Source organism: Notothenia rossii (genome assembly GCF_949606895.1).
Source record: "Notothenia rossii genome assembly, chromosome: 1".
Lineage (NCBI taxonomy): Eukaryota > Metazoa > Chordata > Actinopteri > Perciformes > Nototheniidae > Notothenia > Notothenia rossii.
This window is the reverse complement of record NC_136912.1, coordinates 88,911,404-88,931,869: the sequence shown is the minus strand read 5'-3', so window position 1 is coordinate 88,931,869 and position 20,466 is coordinate 88,911,404. Positions and strand designations below refer to the sequence as shown.

Sequence of the window (20,466 nt, the reverse complement as noted above, 5' to 3'; positions counted from 1 at the left end):
AACAGGACATTTTCAGGACGACGAAGTGGAGGAGAGGAGGAGAGAGGAAGGGAGGGTGACGCACAGAAGATGACTGCTTGATAGATGTGACTTTCTGTTTTAATTGTGTTCATGCATGTGTGGGAGGCGGAAACTAAGAGAGAAGCAGGTAAGAACCCTTGAAAACATGAATATGTATTAACATATAATGTACAAGAGGGTTAGTGACCTCACCTCTGTGCATACATTAGAGTCAGGAAAAGAGTGTAATTTGGTTCGATATTCAGGCAGCTTGACCTCCAAAATGATGAGGAAAACAGCAAGAGGTACAGTCCTCAGGAAATACAAAGCCTGTAGCAACCTTATGCATTTGAACACCCCGCGGTAAACACTGTAGTTCGACAAAAACATCACTGTAACATTGATTTCACGATACAAAATTCATATCATTTGGTTACCAAAATATATATTTCATTAGGTCTTTCTTGGTTCTTTAAGGCTGCATCAAAGCTGAACTTATTACAGGGCTTAAGCAAACAAAAAGATGAAGCAATTCTTTGTTGAAAGAAGAAATGCTGCGCACACTTTGGTCCAATTCAGGTATTTCATGAAAAAGGCAAGATTAATCACGCTGCGTATATTACAAAATGGATCCCAGACAATGAAATTACATCAAATAGTGTATGTTTCTTTCACATATATGATTGTGTTAAGGCAACTGCTGGGTCATCACCATGTTAACATTTTTCATTATTTATTAAAAAGGTATAGTATGCAGTATTTTCAAATGTATAGGTTATAGAAAGATTACCCCTCTCAGTCATCACTTATGTCCCACTAGAGCTGTGTGGAGGTCTGTGTGGGACCTTGCCCTTTGATGGTATTTTCTCCTTTCTTCTTATTTTGCTGTGTTAGGCATGTTTCTTGGCGTTAACAAAGAGCTTTTGGGCCCCACATGAGGTGTAACTCAGCCAGTAAGCAGGGTTTGTCGCCCAGAGTCATTCCCTGGTAGTGATGTTGCCCTTTGTCCCACCCCTCGGCATCTGTCTTGTAAAGGTAAGCTGATACTAAGGCATAAGCTACCTTGGGCAAATGTATGTGGCGATAAATGACGATGAGAAAGGATTGTTACATTGCTGGGTGTTTTTATATGCTCAAGTGTCTCTCCTTTGATATGAAAGTTCGACTTATTTGAAATGCATTACGTAGCAAAACTGGTATCACACACACACACACACACACACACACACACACACACACACACACACACACACACACACACACACACACACACACACACACACACACACACACACACACACACACACACACACACACACACACACACACACACACACACACACACACACACACACACACACACACACACACACACACACACACACACACACACACACACACACACAGCAGTATTTTGGCCTGCCAAGAGTTGTGTCGACAGATCACGGCCTGCCTCTGTAAAGAAAGGTACTGTACACAGTGTGGACTGATAATTAGATCTACTGGGCATCCAACGGTCTTTTCGCTTCTCCTCTGTCACTATCAGCTAGCTCACTTTAGAGACCGGCTCTAAAAAACACATTCAAAAGGTGTCTTGCCTCTTTTTTCTCACACTCACTCGCTAAGCAGTGAGACGAAAAAGACAGACACAGAAAGACTATTTGACTCTCCTCCGATCTCCTTTAACTCCATGTCCCCTCATGATGAGAGAGGCAGCAAGAGGGTGCTTAACTATAGGAGTCCTTCATACTCACCAAGCACATATCACGCACGCACGCACGCACGCACGCACGCACGCACGCACGCACGCACGCACGCACGCACGCACGCACGCACGCACGCACGCACGCACGCACGCACGCACGCACGCACGCACGCACGCACGCACGCACGCACGCACGCACGCACGCACGCACACACACACACACACACACACACACACACACACACACACACACACACACACACACACACACACACACACACACACACACACACACACACACACACACACACACACACACACACACACACACACACACACACACACACACCTGACAGGCCACAGCAGTATTTTATAAGTGGTCCCTTTCGGCTGCCTTTATTCAACGTTTTAGGAGAAAGGAAATGCATTAAACAAAATGTTTCTCGGGGAAAACACTGACTGTCAACTTTGTTAACTCCACAGGGCATCTATAAATGTTCCATTTTCTTGTTGACATTTTTCAGAGATGTATTGGTTCACCTCTGTGGTCATTGTTTGGCTGTATTTTGCGTTGTCGCTTTTGTTGTATCAGTACAACATTGCACACTGCTTGTTTGCAATAAACACTTTTGTAATTTCTATAACATTTATTTATAATTTGTTGACGTTACCGGTTCCTACTCTTATTTATTCCCTCTTTAGAAAATACTACTACTTTCTTTTTTACAATGTGTATTATGTCTGTTGAATTAGTTGTTAGTATGTAAGTCTACTCTTCCTCCTTTTGCCTTTTATTTTGCACTTTTGCTTCTACAGTATAACACTGTTAATTTCCCTGCTTCGGGGCAAACCTTCTGATTCTGAGTGCAGGATCACATTACTTTGTCAGGTCTGTGTAGTGTCTGTTAGTTTGCACACAGACATAATGTCACTTTCAGTCCCATATAAACTATGGTGACTCTAAACACATCGTAAAGGCTTCTAGAAATAATACCGGGCTGCACCCTGGCCAGTGTGTGAGTGAGTGCCTGTGTGTACATGCATACACACAAACAAGCACATCCCGCTCAGTTGCGTCCGGGCCCATGAGCTGACGGAGAGGACCTGGCAGGGGTCTTATCTCGCTCACATTGCCGTGTGACTCACAGCCTCACCAGGCAGCAGCACAGTCATTAGGGGCGAGAAGACCTTTCATATCTCGGCCGGCCCCTCAGCTCTCCTCAGGGCCGGCCAACAAGGACCAACTCTCTCTCTCTCAACTCTCCTGCTGTCAGCTAGGCTTTTTGTCTGCGTCCCTCTATTCTCCATTGTGTTCCTGTCTGGCACTGTCTCACACAGATTTAATGTCAGGTGTTCTCTCACTGTGTTAAATAAGTCATTTTTTTCTCTGCCTGGAGGGGACAGGTCCCATGTTTCCCCTGCCAACCATCACCACTTCACACACACACACACACACACACACACTGACTTTGTATGTGTGTTGGAGATAAAAAAGGGTATTCAGGCGTGGGCTGCTGGTGGCTGTTGGGACGTTTCACCCCATTCACTTTCTCATCGGATCATTTTCCCAACGCCCACCTGCATTTTCTGAGGGCACAAACCGCATTCCTAACCCATCAAGGTGGAACAAGAGGTGGATAGGTAGGAGGGGCTCTGTTCCTCTGATCAATGTGTGTGTGTTAGATGAGCAGGGACAATGACACAATATCTGTCAGAGCCCTCCTCCTCGTGAGGCTGAGCAAGCAGGCATGACAGTGAGATGACTGGCACAATGAAAGCAGAGCTGCAGGCAGGACGGTAGGACGTGTGCCAGAATAATGAGAAAGAGGAACAGCGCCAGACAAACAATCCGAGTAACTGGACAAGATTTCAACATATTTCACTATCAATGTGGCATTCAATATAATAAGTGTGACTTTCTACTGTGCGTATCTTGGCATATTATCTGTAGTTCCTTAAGGGGCATTTCAGAAATGTCAGCCCTTTAAAAAAAGATGCTGATTCAATCGCTACTCTGAGAAACAACTCAGAAAATGCCTACAGTAACAGAGTGTTAAATAACAAATTAAAGTAACCTAAAAAAACAACACGTGAGGAGCTTTCTAATGGTATTTTAAAGTCTGTGTTTCAGCCAGATTATTGTACTATTAATACTTGATATGATGTTGGCCCATTTAACAATAAGCATGATAGGGCCTCTTTAAAGTGATGTTTTGTCATCATTCATGATAAGGCTTTTTAAAGCTATACTTCAGAGAATTACATTTCCAATGGATCACACTAATACTTGTATATAAAGGGATGGGTAGAGGTGAACAATTACCAGTTATACATAACACTCAACTACACATCTGTAACGAGTCTTCTTGACGTCATTCAGCTCATTATTTTCATTTTACGGCTTAAACCTTTAGTGTTTTGGTTCAGTCTCACTGCTCTCATCATCATGCAGCTGCTTTGATAAACACACTCTATCTACCTGCCAAGCAGAGTTAGTGGCTCTCTGGTGAACTTTGTGAAGCATTTTGCAGCTTAAGCGCCAGATATTTCCCTCAGGAGTTGTTGGAGACCAAACACAGAGCTAAAAGATTATTGTTCTTAAATGTGCCTGATGGCCATTAACCCAACTCTAAATAAATACCCTGCGTTGTTCTATGTGTAGATTAGCAGCTCTTTGCTATGACGTTGGCCATATCAACTGTATTACATGTAAGTGTCAATGTTGTGTTAACAGGCTGTTGAACTCCCTCAATGAAAGATAGAGAATGTGGAGAATCAGTCACTCTGTCTCACCTCATGCTTGCCCTTCATCCTGCAGATCCTGATGTCATTCTTGTTCGACTCCCACGTCCTTTTCTGTACATAAAAAAGCACACATACACACATTCATTGGTGATTACACGTTTGCTTTTCTATATAGTAGAAGATGACATTTTCCTGTGATTATTAAATTATACCTAATTTAAATGAATACATGCTACAGAGTCTTTCCTAAAGGTTCTCACCTTGCTGTAGAACATCTCGTCTCCTGCAACGATGTCCAACTCCACACGGAAAAGGTCATCCCTGCAGAGAGAGAGAGAGAGAGATTGGGAGTCAGCCAACGCAGCACGATACGAAGCTTAAAGGTGACCCATCATACCAAATGCACTTTTGTACGTCTTTTATACATGAATATGTTTCCCCGGTGTTCCAGGGAACTCACCAAGTGTCAGAAAACACAACCCTCTCTATTTTCCTCCATACCCAAATCTCTTAAAAAGGGGCTGCAACGGATCTGATACAGACTGATCCAGATTTGAACACTTCTGTGACGTCACAGAAGTGGTGCTACGGCTATTGGGCCAACTCCACCAATCAGGAGGAGACAGCCACGGACATTGCCGTTTGAAAGCGGAGACGCTGTAGTACATATGCCAGGCCTGTAGATGGTGCTGTTCTCACAGAATCAGCCCATGCAAAGACAGTGTTCAATTGAGCGAAATGAGGAATGGCTAAAATGCATGATCTGTTTGGTATTTTGAAAAATAAAAAGTATAAATATGCCTTATATAGGTATGGTCCTACACTATACAGTATTATTCAAATATAGCATGATAGGTCCACTTTAAGGTAAGGCACTTAGAAAAACTATGAAAACCAGTTCCACAGTACAGTATGGATATTATTTCTAGCTCAGAACAGTGCAAGTTGATGCATATTTTCTCTGGATGAAATCCAAGCCACACACTTAATACAAACTCTGAGTATGAATATTTCCACTATATATTACATCAGTGTGGTTATACAACTAAATAATTCTGTGTGCAGCTATGTAATGCATATACATATCAGAGACCTTTATTACTTTAAGTTGATCAGACCCTCAGAGATTAGGAAACAGTTTTATAATGTCTTTAATTTCTCCCAATATATATGAGGAATGGTACCCGAGTCCGACTGCATAATGTTCCAAATCTCCCCTTTGCCTTTCGCTTCTTCTCATTAAACTCTACGTGCTGCATTAAAATGGCCCCCGAATTCTGCTTATCAGTCTTATTCAAAAGCCTGAAATTGAATTAATGCATGATTTAATGAAGTTGTTAGAGTGGTGCTTGCACACCCCCACATGCTGCCTACACGTGGTCCTAAACCAAACACTATCTATTAATGATATTCTAAACCCTGCTTTCTCTCATGGTGGGTGCCTAATTGTAATATAGCTTGTATGTACAAAGTTATACATGTTCCCCTTTTGAATGATGAATACAGATACAGCTACCAGCTAGAAAGGAGTGTATTGACCCTCATGAAGGTGCATAGCGTACGTACGTTGGCTGTGTGGTGTGTTCAACTGCGTCTTTCTGGCCATGACGCATTGGACGTGAGGCAAAGCAACAGTCGCAGCTTTTTATTTTTGATGTTGGCTTGGTGTGTGCACCTTTAATCTGCTGATGATTTCTCAGTAACCTTGGATGTTCCTGTGAAAATGCCAGCTAAATGAGAGTTGGGCTTGGCAGCTCTAGTAGCAGCTGACGCATTCATATTGATCAAGGCCTCCGTATCTGGGATGAATCTAAAGCTTGGAGATCATCTAAGCAAAGGGCCGGGGCTCTGCTAATCTGTAAATCTGCCATAGCCGTGTTATTGATGCAGTATCGATCCCACCTCTGAACAAGCTCTGCCTCCCAGTACTGCATGTTCTCTTGGTTTCTCCTTTTTCCTTTGATAGCAGAGGTTATCATGTATGCATCCATGTACAGGTGCCTGCTCATGTGAGTAATCGTACCACCCCGGTGTGTGTATCAATGTGTGTTTGCATCTGTTTCTCTAAGAGAGATAAAGCGGTGAGAATGAGTACATGAGGAGAGCGCAGGTAAGCCATCAAGGTTACTCCAATCCTAAATAATTCATCCTCACTTCCTGCTGGCGTTTTAGTAAGATTCCCACTCTTACCCAAACTCGCAGAATGGGACAATGGCTAAGTAGCTAAGAAGTGCAAAATCACCAAACACTAGCTCAGTGCTTCTCTGCTTAACAGGTCAGAGTTTAAGCGTTCTCCAAACAGTGGAGTGGGCCAGAGTGTGAGGCGTAATCTCATCCAGGCTGCTTCAGCATTGTCTCAGCATTAACATAATGAATATAGCAACAGGCCTCGTAGTCAGAGTGGCTGGCAGCCAGCGCTGTTGCCTCTGATGGTGCAGAGGAGGGGGAATTATTTATGGAGCAGCCTCTCTCTCCATCCCTGATCGTGCCTTCCAGGTTGTTTGAATGATGCAAAGCCTGTATGTTTTTAGTTTGTTTGTATGTATGTGTGTCAGTGGATTTCATGTTTACTGCATGTAGTAGAAGGTTAGGAATCAGGACTAAGATGTGAACTGTGTAAAGATTTCATTTTTCTTTATGTGGCATGAGCCTTGAATAGCCATGATTCATTAGGTCAAACAAAGTGCCTCAACTCACAGCCAACCATAAAACCTACAAATCAAGTCTCAGATTTCTTACTCTTTGTCTGGGTGTAGGCGTGTGTGTAGGATGTGCACGTGCCTGAGCTGTTATTTCATATATACGCCTCCGACCCTTTTTGACCCGGCTGATACAAAGTCAACAGAGTCTGAAGAGAAACTGTCAACATTTCCTACATTTCTGATATGACCAGCTCATGAACTTTCTCCATGCAGCATTCCAAACAACGCCAGCCTCAAGGTCAAGACATCTTAATCCACCCGGCTTTGCAGTATTTCTTTTTGGTTTAACTTCTCTTCTTCGTGCTACTAGCTATATTGTGGTTTAGCGTGAGCAGCAATGAGCCTGTCTGAGCCTTTTAATAGCGTTTAGGCAGAGCTGATCCACTGGATGACATTAAAATGGAAGGATTTGAGCTGACCACATAGTTACCCCGACACTTCTGCTGACTGAGGGAGAGGACAGTGTGATTTTGCATGCATTTGGGTGACAGTAAATATATGCATGAGTTAGTGGATCACATACTAAATTCTAAAAAGTCAAACGGTAGTGCTCCCAAAACTTCAAAAGGAGCAAAAGCAATCTTGAACACCGTACTACGTTCTTACTTAGAGCAAAGTTTTGGTCAAAGATGTTCATCAGACATTAAAGCATCATCGTCATAAACGTGACCCTTAAGGTGGGGTAGGTAAGTTTGAGAAACCGGCTCCAGATACACTTTTTGTTATATTCCATGGAATGCTCTTAACATCCCGATAGCAATGAATATCTGAAGTGCTTTGACAAAAAATCCATAAAAAAATGTAATCTGTGGAAGCCGTAGTACTGTAAAAAGCACGACCAATCATCTGAGCCAGCCCGGCTAAAATAACTGGATGGCCTACCTGCCTGTCAGCCTTCCATCTGTGCACAAATTTATCTTGTGCCCTCATTGGTCATGTGACCTCATTGGTCATGTGACCTCATTGGTCATGTGCGCGTTCGTGTGTGTTGGAGGAGGGGCTCTGTAAAGAAGTGGCAGATTTTTTCCGGCTGTGTATTTTCAAATTCTAGCGCACTCAAGCTGGTTTCTCCAAAATTACCTACCCCACCTTTAAGGCTGCAGCAAACGCCAAACAACTAGTTAAATCCCACTACAGGACTTAATACCTAATACATCTAGACAAGAAATGTTTTAAAAATCCATAAAAACAATCCTCCTAACACTACACAAATATTCATTTACTTAAAAAGGAAAGTATAAGTGAAATAATAATAAATAAGTATACTCATGTATGCATCGATTGCAGTGCATAATAGATTTTCCAGCATTTATTAAATGGTTAATTGCCTGAACTGATAAATTGACAAGTTGACTTCTCATTGCATCTGATAGGAGTCTTTCTTTAAGTGTGATCTTCTTTTTTAAGTAAATAAAACCCATCTTTGGAAATCCACCTGTCACTCCTTTTGCCACTCACACTGACTTATCAAAGGAAAAATGCTTTACAGGCTCCCACACCTTCTTAAACTTCATATTCAAGGACTTTTCAAGGATTTTCATGGCCCATTGCCCCACATTGAAGGACCCACACAGCATAGATTGAGACAATGATAGCGGTTAATTACTGTTACAACACTGATAATGAGATCAAGAAGCCTTCACAGGAGCTCACAGACAACCATTAAGAAGAGAGAGAGTCCTCTGTGTGTCACAGCGAGAGCAGAGGGTATGCTCCTCTGCTCTCTCTATCACAGAACAGAGACTTATTAACGAGATGAAAGGCTGAATAAATTAAAAAAGTTATATTTCCATTAATGTACAAAATATATAAATTAAAAAATGTTCAATGACGTGTTTCCATTTATTTTTAGTTTAAAAACTGGAACTGTAGGATCCGTGTCCCATGATTAATCAAGATAATTAGTATTAATCATTGTTTTTTGTCCTAGTTCATTTTTCAATATCTTAACCGGCAGATTAACCAAAAGTTATATTTCAATTAACATACAACTGCAAGTCATTGGCATTAACTTGTTTACACTAAAGGCCAAACAGAATACTATGACGATTAGTCCAGAGGGAACACCTTCTAGTTAGTGGTGTATTGTGCTTAAGTGCAATAACAGGTAATTAACTATTAGTATTTTTGATGTAATGCTATTTTATACTTCTACTCCCCAATATTTTGAGAAGCCATTAGTGTACTTTTTCTTACAGATTTAGATGATCTAATATACAATATAAATCAAATAAATAAACAAATTGACAAATGATCAAAGCTAAAACATCCAGCAGCACACTGTAAAAATAAATAGTGTGTTTTAACTTATAAATCCAAGGGCTGCCTCATATATATGAGTTGACTTAAAGTAAAAATGTACTTTGTTTCAACTCACAATGTTAAATTATACAAGTTATTTTACTAATGATCATTCATTGTTATAACTTAATACTTTGAGTTAAAGAAACTTACAATTTACAATAGAATATAAAGTAATTAGAATTAGCTCCACAGCTGTGAACATATTAATGCTAGGATAAGCATAATCCAGTAATTGGTTTTATATAAATGATTCTGAAATGGGCGATTACTTGTGCGTTTTTACTTAAGTATATTATAATCCCAGTACTTTTATACTTCTCTTTAAGTACAATTTTGAATGCAGGTACTTGCCAACCTTTAGACCTCAGAAATCGGGAGCATTTCAAAATGCAAAATTGGGGGTGGGGGGGGGGGCTAGTGGATTGCCGGAGCTGTTAGATTAACATTAACATGCTTATTGTAGTTGTAAGTGCACTGCCTTGCGGCCTGTAGCACCGTCCTTGATGGAGCATATGTGTGGGCTGGACCTGTATTTTACAGGAAAGGAGTGAGCAGAGAGTAGAGTAGTTGTCGATTATTTTTCTGTTTTCTGTGAATATCTGCCTCACCCTCTCAGACTTTGAGTTGCGCGCGCTACTAAAGAGACGTGTTACCATGGAAACCAAACAATGGTGTAGCTGGAAACAGTCGTGTGTAAATCTGATTTAGTCAGAAATCGGGAGAAATGCGGGAGAAATATGACCCCGGGAGGAAACCGGGAGAAGGCAATGAAATCGGGAGTCTCCCGCGAAAATCGGGAGGGTTGACACTTGTCAACCCTCCCGATTTTAACCTTGAACAGTTTTCTTTACAATTCACATTTTAATCAGAGTGCTCTTCCACTTCTGTTTACAGAACTAGTGTATTGTGTGGGAAAAGTCTGTGGTGTGTCCATGTGAGTGTTTGTGTCTCTCCCTTTCCTACATGCTGGACTCTCTCTAGCTGCGGCTCTACAGCTGTCTGCGTTACCTCCCAGGACACCAAGTCTTTGCAACAAGTGAGCGTCTCCCTGTTTGTCTGCCATGAGGCATTTGACCCGGCCATGACCCCCCCACCGTGTCCTCTGAGGTCAGCGTCTGCGGGCCAATAAACCGAGCCACCACCAACCTGGCAGTAAGTCAACACACTTTCCCTTTCCAAGAAATGCAAAACGTAAACAAACGTGTGCGGAGCCAGATGGCAAAAAACCCCGTACTATTTATCAAAATTGGAACAGTTAATCAAGAATTGGCTTCCTTCCTTTGTTCATCTTGCCGATAGATAAACACACACGACAATTGGTTTATATTTTGTATTAGCCCTGGATCCGGCGGAAGACCACAGGATCCACAGCTGCTCATCTGGACAGCAATGAAATGGGGCTTAACACAGCGAGGCGCTTTACTCCAACAGCCACCAGCCAAATACATGGTTTACTTTCATTTAGTGGGGATGGGGAGAGGACAGGGAGAGGTGGCTGCTCTCTGCAGGTGCTCCAAGCAGGGATTTAGCAGTGCTTGCAGTCTGAAGAGCAGCCATGCTAATAGTGAGAGGAATTGGGGATGAGTGAGGCGTCTTATCAAGCCGTGCACTCTGTAGGAGCTGCTGGCAGCCATACCTGCCTCCACACAGGTTCTTATTTAGAAATTATACTTGTTATGCCTCCCTACTGGGTTGTCTTTGGCTCACACAAACATTTACAGACAGATCTGGATTTTTTTCTTGGCTGATCCTTTTCTATCAGGAAGCCGCAAACACTATTAGCCACTTAGAAGAAATGTATAAATATACTAGTGAAACGCTCTTTCTGTGAATCTCTCTTCCAAAAGTAAACCCCCCTCGCCTCGCTCTCTTTCCGCCTGTCAGACGAGCGTTTCATTATCATTCGGTTGGCTGAGACATTCATATCAGTTTACCTCTGCTAGTCAGGAAAAAGCTCTGCAGCTGTAAATTGAAATTAACGTCACTCAGACGGCTTCATAGCTCTTGTTATATTTTAAGGCAGACTGCAGTAGCTGTAGCTGTCTGTGTGGAGTTTAACTATCTGACTGAGTGCATGTGTGTGCTGAGCGCAGACAGAATGGCTGGAACCTTGTTACATACTTTGATATATTTATTACCAACGCTCAGTAGTGAGGTTAGAGCAGCTGGAGGCCAGGGACCGGGTCATTTCCTGGACCACAGTGGCGTCTCTTATTGAAAACCACTTCAGTCTTCTTTCAGGCTGCCCCTACAGCAAATAACCAGCGCCATATGTGGAGACTCATGTCTCTTTTTTATAGCATGTTTCAAGCAACATTTAATTTTAGAACAACATGGGTAATAAATCTTGAGGTGTATGTTTTCTGTTAGTTCTGTCTGTTTCAGTCGGGCTCCTGAATGGCCCCGGGGGCAGCAGATGTAGCTTTACAGTGTAAACCCGGTGCAGCTGAGCCTCGTCTGGCCCTCCTGACCAGAGCTTCTGTCCAGGATCAGCACATTCACCACACTGACAACAGATGGGGACCAGCTTCATATGGAGACCAAACTAGAAAACATATGTTGAGCCAAACATAAGCTAATGGGACAGATTTGTTATAAAAAAGACTTAAGTGGCACATTAATTTTACAGAGCAATTAAAAGAGATTATAGAACTTTTGATAAGGGTGTTACAACTTTCTGAAAGTGGCTTTACTGGAATAAGAACTGATTGAGTTTTAATGTTTAAATAATGCAAGGTTTATTAAAGGGTCGCTATTATGCAGTTTTTGAGCCTGAAAATTATGCTAAAATCCTAAAAGTTCACGTCAGACAGAGTTTACCTTGGAGTGACCTTCACTAGCGCTTTTAAATTCGACAAGCAGGTCAGCTCCATAGTCAAAATCTGCTTTTTTAAAATAAGACTATTGGCCAAGACCAAGTCGTTTTTATCTTTTAAAGACCTAGAAAGGGTTATTAATGCCTTTGTTACCTCGAGACTGGATTACTGCAACGCTCTATAAGTGGGTATGGACCAGGCCTCAATGAAAAGCCTGCAGCTGGTCCAGAACGCAGCTGCACGTCTTCTGATTGGCCACAAAAAGCGTGACCACATCACTCCAATTCTGGCCTCACTACAATGGCTTCCAATTCGGTTCCGATCGATTTTAAACTCCTTTTATTTTTTTTCAAAGCCCTAAATGGGCTGGCTCCGGCCTCCATCGCTACACTCCAGCCAGAGCTTTAAGGTCTGCTGACCAGCTGTTGCTGATAGTGCCCAAGACCAGGCTCAAAATCCGAGCGGAGTATGACACCTGACTGTTCCCTGTGTTTTTGTTTTTTATATTTCTGTTGTAAATGATTGTCTTTTATTGTGATTTTAGTAAAGTGTTTTTATTACATGTACAGCACTTTGGCTCGACCACAAATCGTTTTTAAATTCTGTATATATAAAACTTGATTTGATTTGATTTGATTTATCTCCCACACACTCCCCCCCTGCCTAAAACACCTCCATTGGACTCCTTTGTTTACTTCCTTAGTGTAGTGACGTCACTATGGATAACTTGCGCTTCTATTGGCTAGCGCTCAAACACATTGTAAGTGACATCTCTAAGCGCCGGCCAGCTAACCAATCAGAGAAGATGGGCTCTGGCTTCACACAGAGGGTGAAAAGAGGTGCTGCAGCACAGGCGGTAGGAGAAAAATAAAGAGCTTTTTGTACATTAAAGCATGTAAACATGTCACTAGCACGTTAGCTAGTGTGCAGTTAGCATGTTGAAACATAAACCAAAGTGTTGAACGACAACCCAGCAAGCAAGAGTTGGCACTGATGGTATGTTTTATTAGTAAACTAAGATCTGAAACACTGTAACTCCTGAAAATAGCTTACGTTGCTTGGCAACACATGCAGTGATAAGAGATAATCCAACCGATATCAAAGCTGGTTTTGACAGAGCTATATATATATACCTTTATTTATATGTGTGAGACAAACAATCAAAGGCAAATCACAGATCCAAGATTTTTCAAAGCCTATTTTCACTTTAGATAGCTGTAAATGATCTGCGTATACTATACATGCATTAGTATGAGTGTGTGTGATGTACCTGGCTCCAATGTAGAGCGTCCGATTGACCTGCAGGATCCTCTGGATGTGAAGAGGCTCTTGTCTGAGCCATGTCCGGTGGGGTCGGCCCAGAAACACTGCATGTCTTCTCACGACTGCGGAGGAAAAAAGGGACAGATACACATAATGGATGATTCCGAAACTGACATCGAAATAGAAAAGTAGTCAACATAAAAGTGGTTTGCTGTTAGGTTGTTTTGACAGCTCTGAGGCAGTTACAGGTATTCAAGGTGACAACTTTTGAGACCTGCATTTGAAACAGCAGTATTTCTGCTACATTAAGTTCACAAAGCCACAGAGCAGAGCACAAACCGAGGAACAACAAAACAAATAAGCCTCTGAAAATAAAATATGTCGGATCTATAAATCATATGTCACTCTAATATTTAAGTTTTGTTTGTTGTTGATTTGGAGTCGCTTTTCATGAAATGTTGCTGCTTTTTGATGACACATTTAGCAAGACATATTCTGTCAAACATTTCAGATCATTCATAAAGAAAGACACCCAGAGAGACGTGACATTTTCAAGAGCATCAAAGGGGTAAAACAAAATGTTCAAAGTGTTTCGGAGGATAAGGAACTTGGTACATTAAGAGAGGGAAACCTTAGGGGAGACAGATCAGAGATAAAAGAAGTGGAGCATTTTCAGCAGGTTTCTATCATTTTGTCCCACAAGCAGAAATCACACGTATACATCAGATGCATTAGCAGTGTGGCTATCCTTGATTGACCTTCAGTGAGGTGAATATGTTCATCCTCTCATCTCGTCACTCTTTCATCACTACCTCTTTCAATCCTATACTTTTCACTGGTTTCCCCTCTGTGTTTTGTCTTCTTCAGGTCATTTCTACCCTGTAATTTCTTCCTCTTGTATCTATGTCGCTCTGCCCTGGACAACCACTGTGATTCATCCTCTTCTCTCTCTGTCCACCTCCACACTCTCCTCATGGCTGACCCTCCAGATAAGCCTGCATTTTCTTTGATGAATTATAACCAGACTTATGGGGTAACAAATTATATTATGTAATCAGGTTGGAAAAAAACTGGTAATTATATTCCCTTACAGTTACATAAAAAATATGGGCAGGATTTCAATGTTAAAATGCATTTAACAATACAAATCGATATTTTATAGGTAGATGTACTGTCTGCATTTTATTTTGCTTTTCATTAAGGCTACTTTCATTCTTTTTAAAAAAAGATCTTTTTGAATGCAGTAGGTGAACACCTGTTTTTTTTTTCAACAAAAATACTGTTTGCGTTCAATTCATGTGTTAAACTCAAAGAACATTTGTAAATTAGTATCCTGTAAAACTACCCTATAATTCAAGAGGAAACATTTCTGATACTAAATATCTTGGTTTATTTTTTAAGGTCACATTGTTCTATACTTAATACACTTAAGTTAAGCTCTCATATTGTTATATATTTTACTTGTGTTTATTACAACTGCATTTGATATTGAGGTAACCCATAAATAACAGAAACTTAATTTTATTCTGTGTTACTTACATTAGGTTACTGATGACATATGCTCCAATTAACTAGTAATTGTACCACAATATACTTTTAAAGTAACCCTCCCAACCCTGCTTGTACCTGATGTAAACAGCTGCTGAGTCTAAAGCAGCCTCTCCAGTGCAGCGCTCAGTGGCCTGTCAGCCTCTCTACGCTCCACTCCGTGGTATTGATACGTCGAGAAGGGTCTGGACTCAGCTGGGAAACCATCAATCAATAATATTGAACTGCAATCAATCAAGATCGGGTCTGAGCTGGAGACTGCCAAGCTGATACGGAGACTCAAAGTCTGAGTGTGTAAGCGTCTCTCAAGGGTCTGAGCGTGTGTGTGTGTGTGTGTGTGTGTGTGTGTGTGTGTGTGTGTGTGTGTGTGTGTGTGTGTGTGTGTGTGTGTGTGTGTGTGTGTGTGTGTGGGGTCGCACTCATTCCTGAGTGCGACCCCACACCTCCTGACCTGTACGCCAGTCAACACCCTTCGTGTCAGAGCCTGTCTGACCTTCACAGCCCACGCCGTGACCCCTAAGCCTCCTTTGTGCCCTCCCACTCAATTCAACACCGGCCGCGACCCCCACCTCACACTTCACGACCTGGGGGGGAGGTACGCAAGGGGGAGAAGATGCCTAGAGGGTGAGAAAATCAGCGAGTTCAATACCTTCGGTGGGGATGTAGTTGAGAGGCCCCGGTTCCTCTGGGAACGCCGAGCTGACCGCTTGGAGCAGCCAACACAGCAGGAAGAAGGGAGGGGCCGCGGTCGCCATGGCAACACAAAGGCGAAGTCTGTGGAAAAGAGGAAAAAAAGGAATTTGTATTTTTCATAAACGACACAGAGGAGCGAGACACACATAAACATTTTTAACTCACTCCATCTCTGACTAATTAAATAAATGCATGTTGTTTTCTGACTGAAGCTTTATCTTTGCATTCCCTCAGCATCTCTATCTCTTCGCCCGGAGAGAAAAAGCAGCTCCGAGCGAGGGATTAAGTGTCCACTCAGCGGTGGATTCAGCCAGATCTCTGTGGCACAAAATGACCACACCGAACTTCACACCATCTATGACACATCTGAGAAAAATGAGAAGGAGGCAAAGGGGCCAACATCTCGGGCTAGACAGAGGGCAGTATATGGCCCATAGATGAATGGAAAATCTGTATAGGCATCGAGGGAGTGAAAGGCTCAATACATCAAGCATCATTCAGGATATGAAAGAGGCTGGTGGGAAGTGGTGGTTTGCTAAAATTAAATGATTGCTAGTGACGCAAATCACCTCTCTGACGGCGGGGTTGAACTGTCTGTATTTTTATATCGGGCGGTACGGGACATGCAGGTCTGCAGGAAGTGATTCATGTGGAAATACAAATGATAGCCAAATTAAGTTACCCTACACGATCCATCTAGAAAATGTACTCGGAGGAGAAAGGCTTGTGCTGTCAATTTGAGCCGCAAACCTCGGAAGGCATGACTGGCTGCCGGTCCGCTACGTCTGCACGCTCTTACTGCAATTTTGTGTGGTGGAACACAATGTGCATCCAAACAGGCGCTTTTATCCAAGTTGTTATTATCCTGAGCTCGGACTCATCTGTAATTACCTATCAATATTTCTCTCTCCATGCGAGCCAGGTATGGAATTGTGTTTTGTCAGCAAAAAATTCACAAACATATTTTGCTAAATCCCATAACTCGATTTTCCTCTTGCTGGCGGTTTAACACTGAACGCAACATCCAGGATCATTTGTTTTGAAAATCAAGTGGAGGCGCTTACATCGCCACTGCTGTAAACACAAAGCATTTCTTTCATGTCATGCACAATTGCCACATCTCGTATTTGGATACTCAAGGTTGGATTTCTTTATGCAAAACTGCTCTGCATTTTAATGTGGTCACAGATGCACGGTGTGTAAAACAATGCAAAAACAACAACACAGGAATATAAAGTAGCCACTATGCCGCCTTTCATTTCTGTGTGTCAGTCTTTATTTTTCACAGACTCTTTTCAAGTCTTTCTGAGTTCATTTCAAACTGAACTGTGTTGTGAATTCAAGAGCTGTACTGGCAAAGATTGAGTATGTCATGTTTTTTATTGTAACCAATTTAACGTTGAAACCATAGACTGTATATGGGTCGTAACAGAAGAAAAAAAAAGTCCTAAAAGTTGCCACAAATTTAGAAAGACACTATTGTGTAAAATGTCATTGAATACTTTGGCAACATTAACTCTAACTTTAAATAACAAGCAGCAACTACTTCCCCAAACACAATATGTCATAATGATTAATGCTCAAACATAGGCTAGTTTAACAGTTGGATAAGTCATTAAAACAGGGAACTGACTTTAATCTCTGTTATAAACAAAAATCGAAATATTGTTTATGCCCAATCATCTGCGTCACTTAGCTCAAATGTAACTATTTACAGCTTGTCATATTAGACAAAGTAATGCTAATGAGGCAAACAACCTGAGTGTCCTGAACTTTGTGAGGGAGAGTTTTATTGATTATAATTAATTATTGTAAGGGAAGCAATGTCTTATCTTAAGTTTACATAGCTGGAAGTAGAAATAATGGATTTGCTCAAACAATCCAAGCCCAGGAGCAGTAACCATAACTGGGTTTTAAAATACTTATGGCTATATGGTTTTACTTATAAGCAACATGGTAAAATATGTTAATTAACTAGAGTGATTAACATATCAGGTTTATCTTAATCCTAAAATTAAGAACAGAAGAAACTTTAACAGACATAGAACAAAATGCTGCCTTTCTATATGCAGGTTCATGGAAACCCTTTACGTCTGTCAGCCTCTCTTTCTCCCTCTCTCTCTGTCTCTCTCTCTCTCTCTCTCTCTCTCTCCACAGAAGGGTACAAACAGCCATTGTGCAGCCCATCTCTTTAATGGAGTCTCAGACATAACCTTATCAGGACACATCATCTTTATGGGACATTTCTCACATTCCCTGCGCTGACATCAGAACCAAAGTGGGAGGCGTGCTAATTACTCAACACCCACAAGCCAATTTATAGGAGGTGAAGGAGAAAAAGTCCCCACGAGAAGAAAAGGAGGTCACAGGGTAAAGAGAGGGTGAGATGAAGTGAGAGATAAGTGAGAAAGAGTAAGAGAGAAGAAGATGAGAAGTCGGGAAGTCACTATATCCAATCACAGATTCTATTGTTTCTGCTATTAATAATGTATGAATAAATGTCAGGCGGTACGCATTTGATTAGCATAATTAGAAACCCTGGGCTATACAATTTCATGGGACAGCAGAATAAGTAGATACACAAGTAGAAAAGTGTGTGTGTGTGTGTGTGTGTGTGTGTGTGTGTGTGTGTGTGTGTGTGTGTGTGTGTGTGTGTGTGTGTGTGTGTGTGTGTGTGTGTGTGTGCGCAAATGGTTCAGAGCCAAAGCATCTCTGTAATTATGACAAATGGACGTAGCCGAGTCCATTCAGGAGCCTCGCTGCCTGGCTCAAGCTTTAGTAATACGCCATTATCATTGAACGAGGCATACTGCAAGTCACATATACATTTTGCCATTTGGAGGAGACACTAATACAAAATATCCAACCCCAGGGTGCTACAGCGCTCCGTGTACGAAATTGAAATGGTGGTAGATGTCACGGAAGTCATATTGAAGATGGCACACTGTGAGGGCTTAAGAAACATTAAAACACTATGCTGTCAGTAGCATATTACTGTGGCACTTATTTCACCGGGGGGGACTATTGTTTTCGGTGTTGTGACAAACATATTCAGGGATTGAGCTTGTTTTTTGGGCGCCATCCCAACAGTCTCATTTGTGTGCCGAGTCAATGCATTTATATTTATTTATATATTCGATACACATGGTAAGTGACGATAGGGAAAGATAAATGCAAGGGATAGCCAGCGGAGGGAAACTTTAGTCGGAGCTTTAAAACACCATCAACTCTAACTATCTTTTAGTTACTATTAATGAAACGGGACTCCAGAATCCACCTCCAAGCTCCATTTACTTCACATTTATTTAAACAACCTTGTTAATTTGACTGGTTCCACAGCACCAGAACAGTTTAATTATGGGTGTTTAGGCAATATGTATATATGTTTATATATATATGGTAAGTGACGACAGAGGGGGGGGGGAAATGGGAGCAGTAGCTGGTCAGTGAAACTGGTCTGAAACTCTATCGTTTTTACACTATTAATGAAACAGGACCCCTGAACTCACCACTATACACCATTTTAACAACCTTGTTAAGTAGTCTGTTTCCTTAGCACCAGATCCATTTGATGACGGTTCTTTAGGCAAATACCTATAAGTATATATGCAATTCATAAGTGGCAACAAGGAAGAAACATGGGAAGGATATCTGGTCGAGTTAAACTCAGTCTGAGCTTTAATACCCCATCATCTTGAACTATCTTTTAGATTCGATTAGGAAAAACCGGACTCCTGAACTCACCAATATGCTCCATTTGCTTCAAATCTATTTAAACAACCTTGTTAATTTATTTGTTTCCTCAGCACCAGATCAATTTGATTATGAGAGTTAATCCAACAAATAAATATGCAATAAATATGGTAAGGGAGAGGAAAAATGCAATGATAAACGGTCGAGTGAAACTTTAGTCTGAGCTTTAAAACGCCATCAACTCTAACTATCTTTTCTTTACTTTTAATTAAACAGGACTTTTGAACTCACCGCCGTGCTTCACTCGCTTCAACAGGATTTACACAGACTTGTTTATCTGTCTGTTTCCCCAGCACCAGATCAATTTGATTATGGGCGTTTAGGCAAGTAATTTCCTAAACAAAGTCATTAAGAGATCATTTAGCCACCGAAAAACAATTGGGAGGGGGAGGGAGTCGGGTGTAGAGGGTGCTATGTCTCTGTGGACCCCATTAAACGACACCAAAATGATCACTTCTGTGGATAACTTAGATAACAAATCACCAGCCAATCAGTCAATAACGTCTAGTGTCTTTAGCACAGCCCTAATGAGGACTGATTTAGCACTGATACAGAGGCAAGCCAGGGGAAAGAACAGAGGCTTAGAAGAGAAGCGGGAACAGTTTAATGGCGGGGAAGAGATGTGAGGAATTCATGCAATGTGGAATTGGGTGCTGTTTATACAGATGTAGCAATGACCCTCTGCTGCAGGGCCCAGGGGGTTCAGACACTTTGCATGCAAATAGAACACCTCGTAGCCAAATGAAGGTGTTAATATGCTCTAAATGCTTTTGTCACTTATTACAGTTGCCATGGCTCTCCGTTCATCCACTCCTCAATCTACTGTTTCCCTTTTTAACATCTCATTACGCATTGCTTTATCTCTCCCTCAGCACCGGTGTTGTCGACATGTACGTTCTGGATGTGTTTTGAGGTACTTGCACAAAAAATTGGACGG

The 20,466-nt window shown here is 41.7% G+C and overlaps 1 protein-coding gene across 3 annotated transcripts in view; it reads right to left on the bottom strand.

Moving 5' to 3' along the window:
• Positions 1-20,466, bottom strand: part of sema6bb (sema domain, transmembrane domain (TM), and cytoplasmic domain, (semaphorin) 6Bb) — a 156,940-nt gene that overhangs the window by 79,214 nt on the left and 57,260 nt on the right. For all 3 annotated transcript variants that reach the window (XM_079640739.1, XM_079640741.1, XM_079640740.1), the window contains exons 2-5: positions 15,733-15,857; positions 13,543-13,657; positions 4,711-4,771; positions 4,499-4,561 (exon numbers count right to left, since the gene is read on the bottom strand). In XM_079640739.1, the coding sequence (XP_079496865.1) occupies positions 4,499-4,561; positions 4,711-4,771; positions 13,543-13,657; positions 15,733-15,838 (345 nt within the window). In that variant the 5' untranslated portion in view covers positions 15,839-15,857. The remainder of the gene's footprint in view (positions 1-4,498; positions 4,562-4,710; positions 4,772-13,542; positions 13,658-15,732; positions 15,858-20,466) is intronic.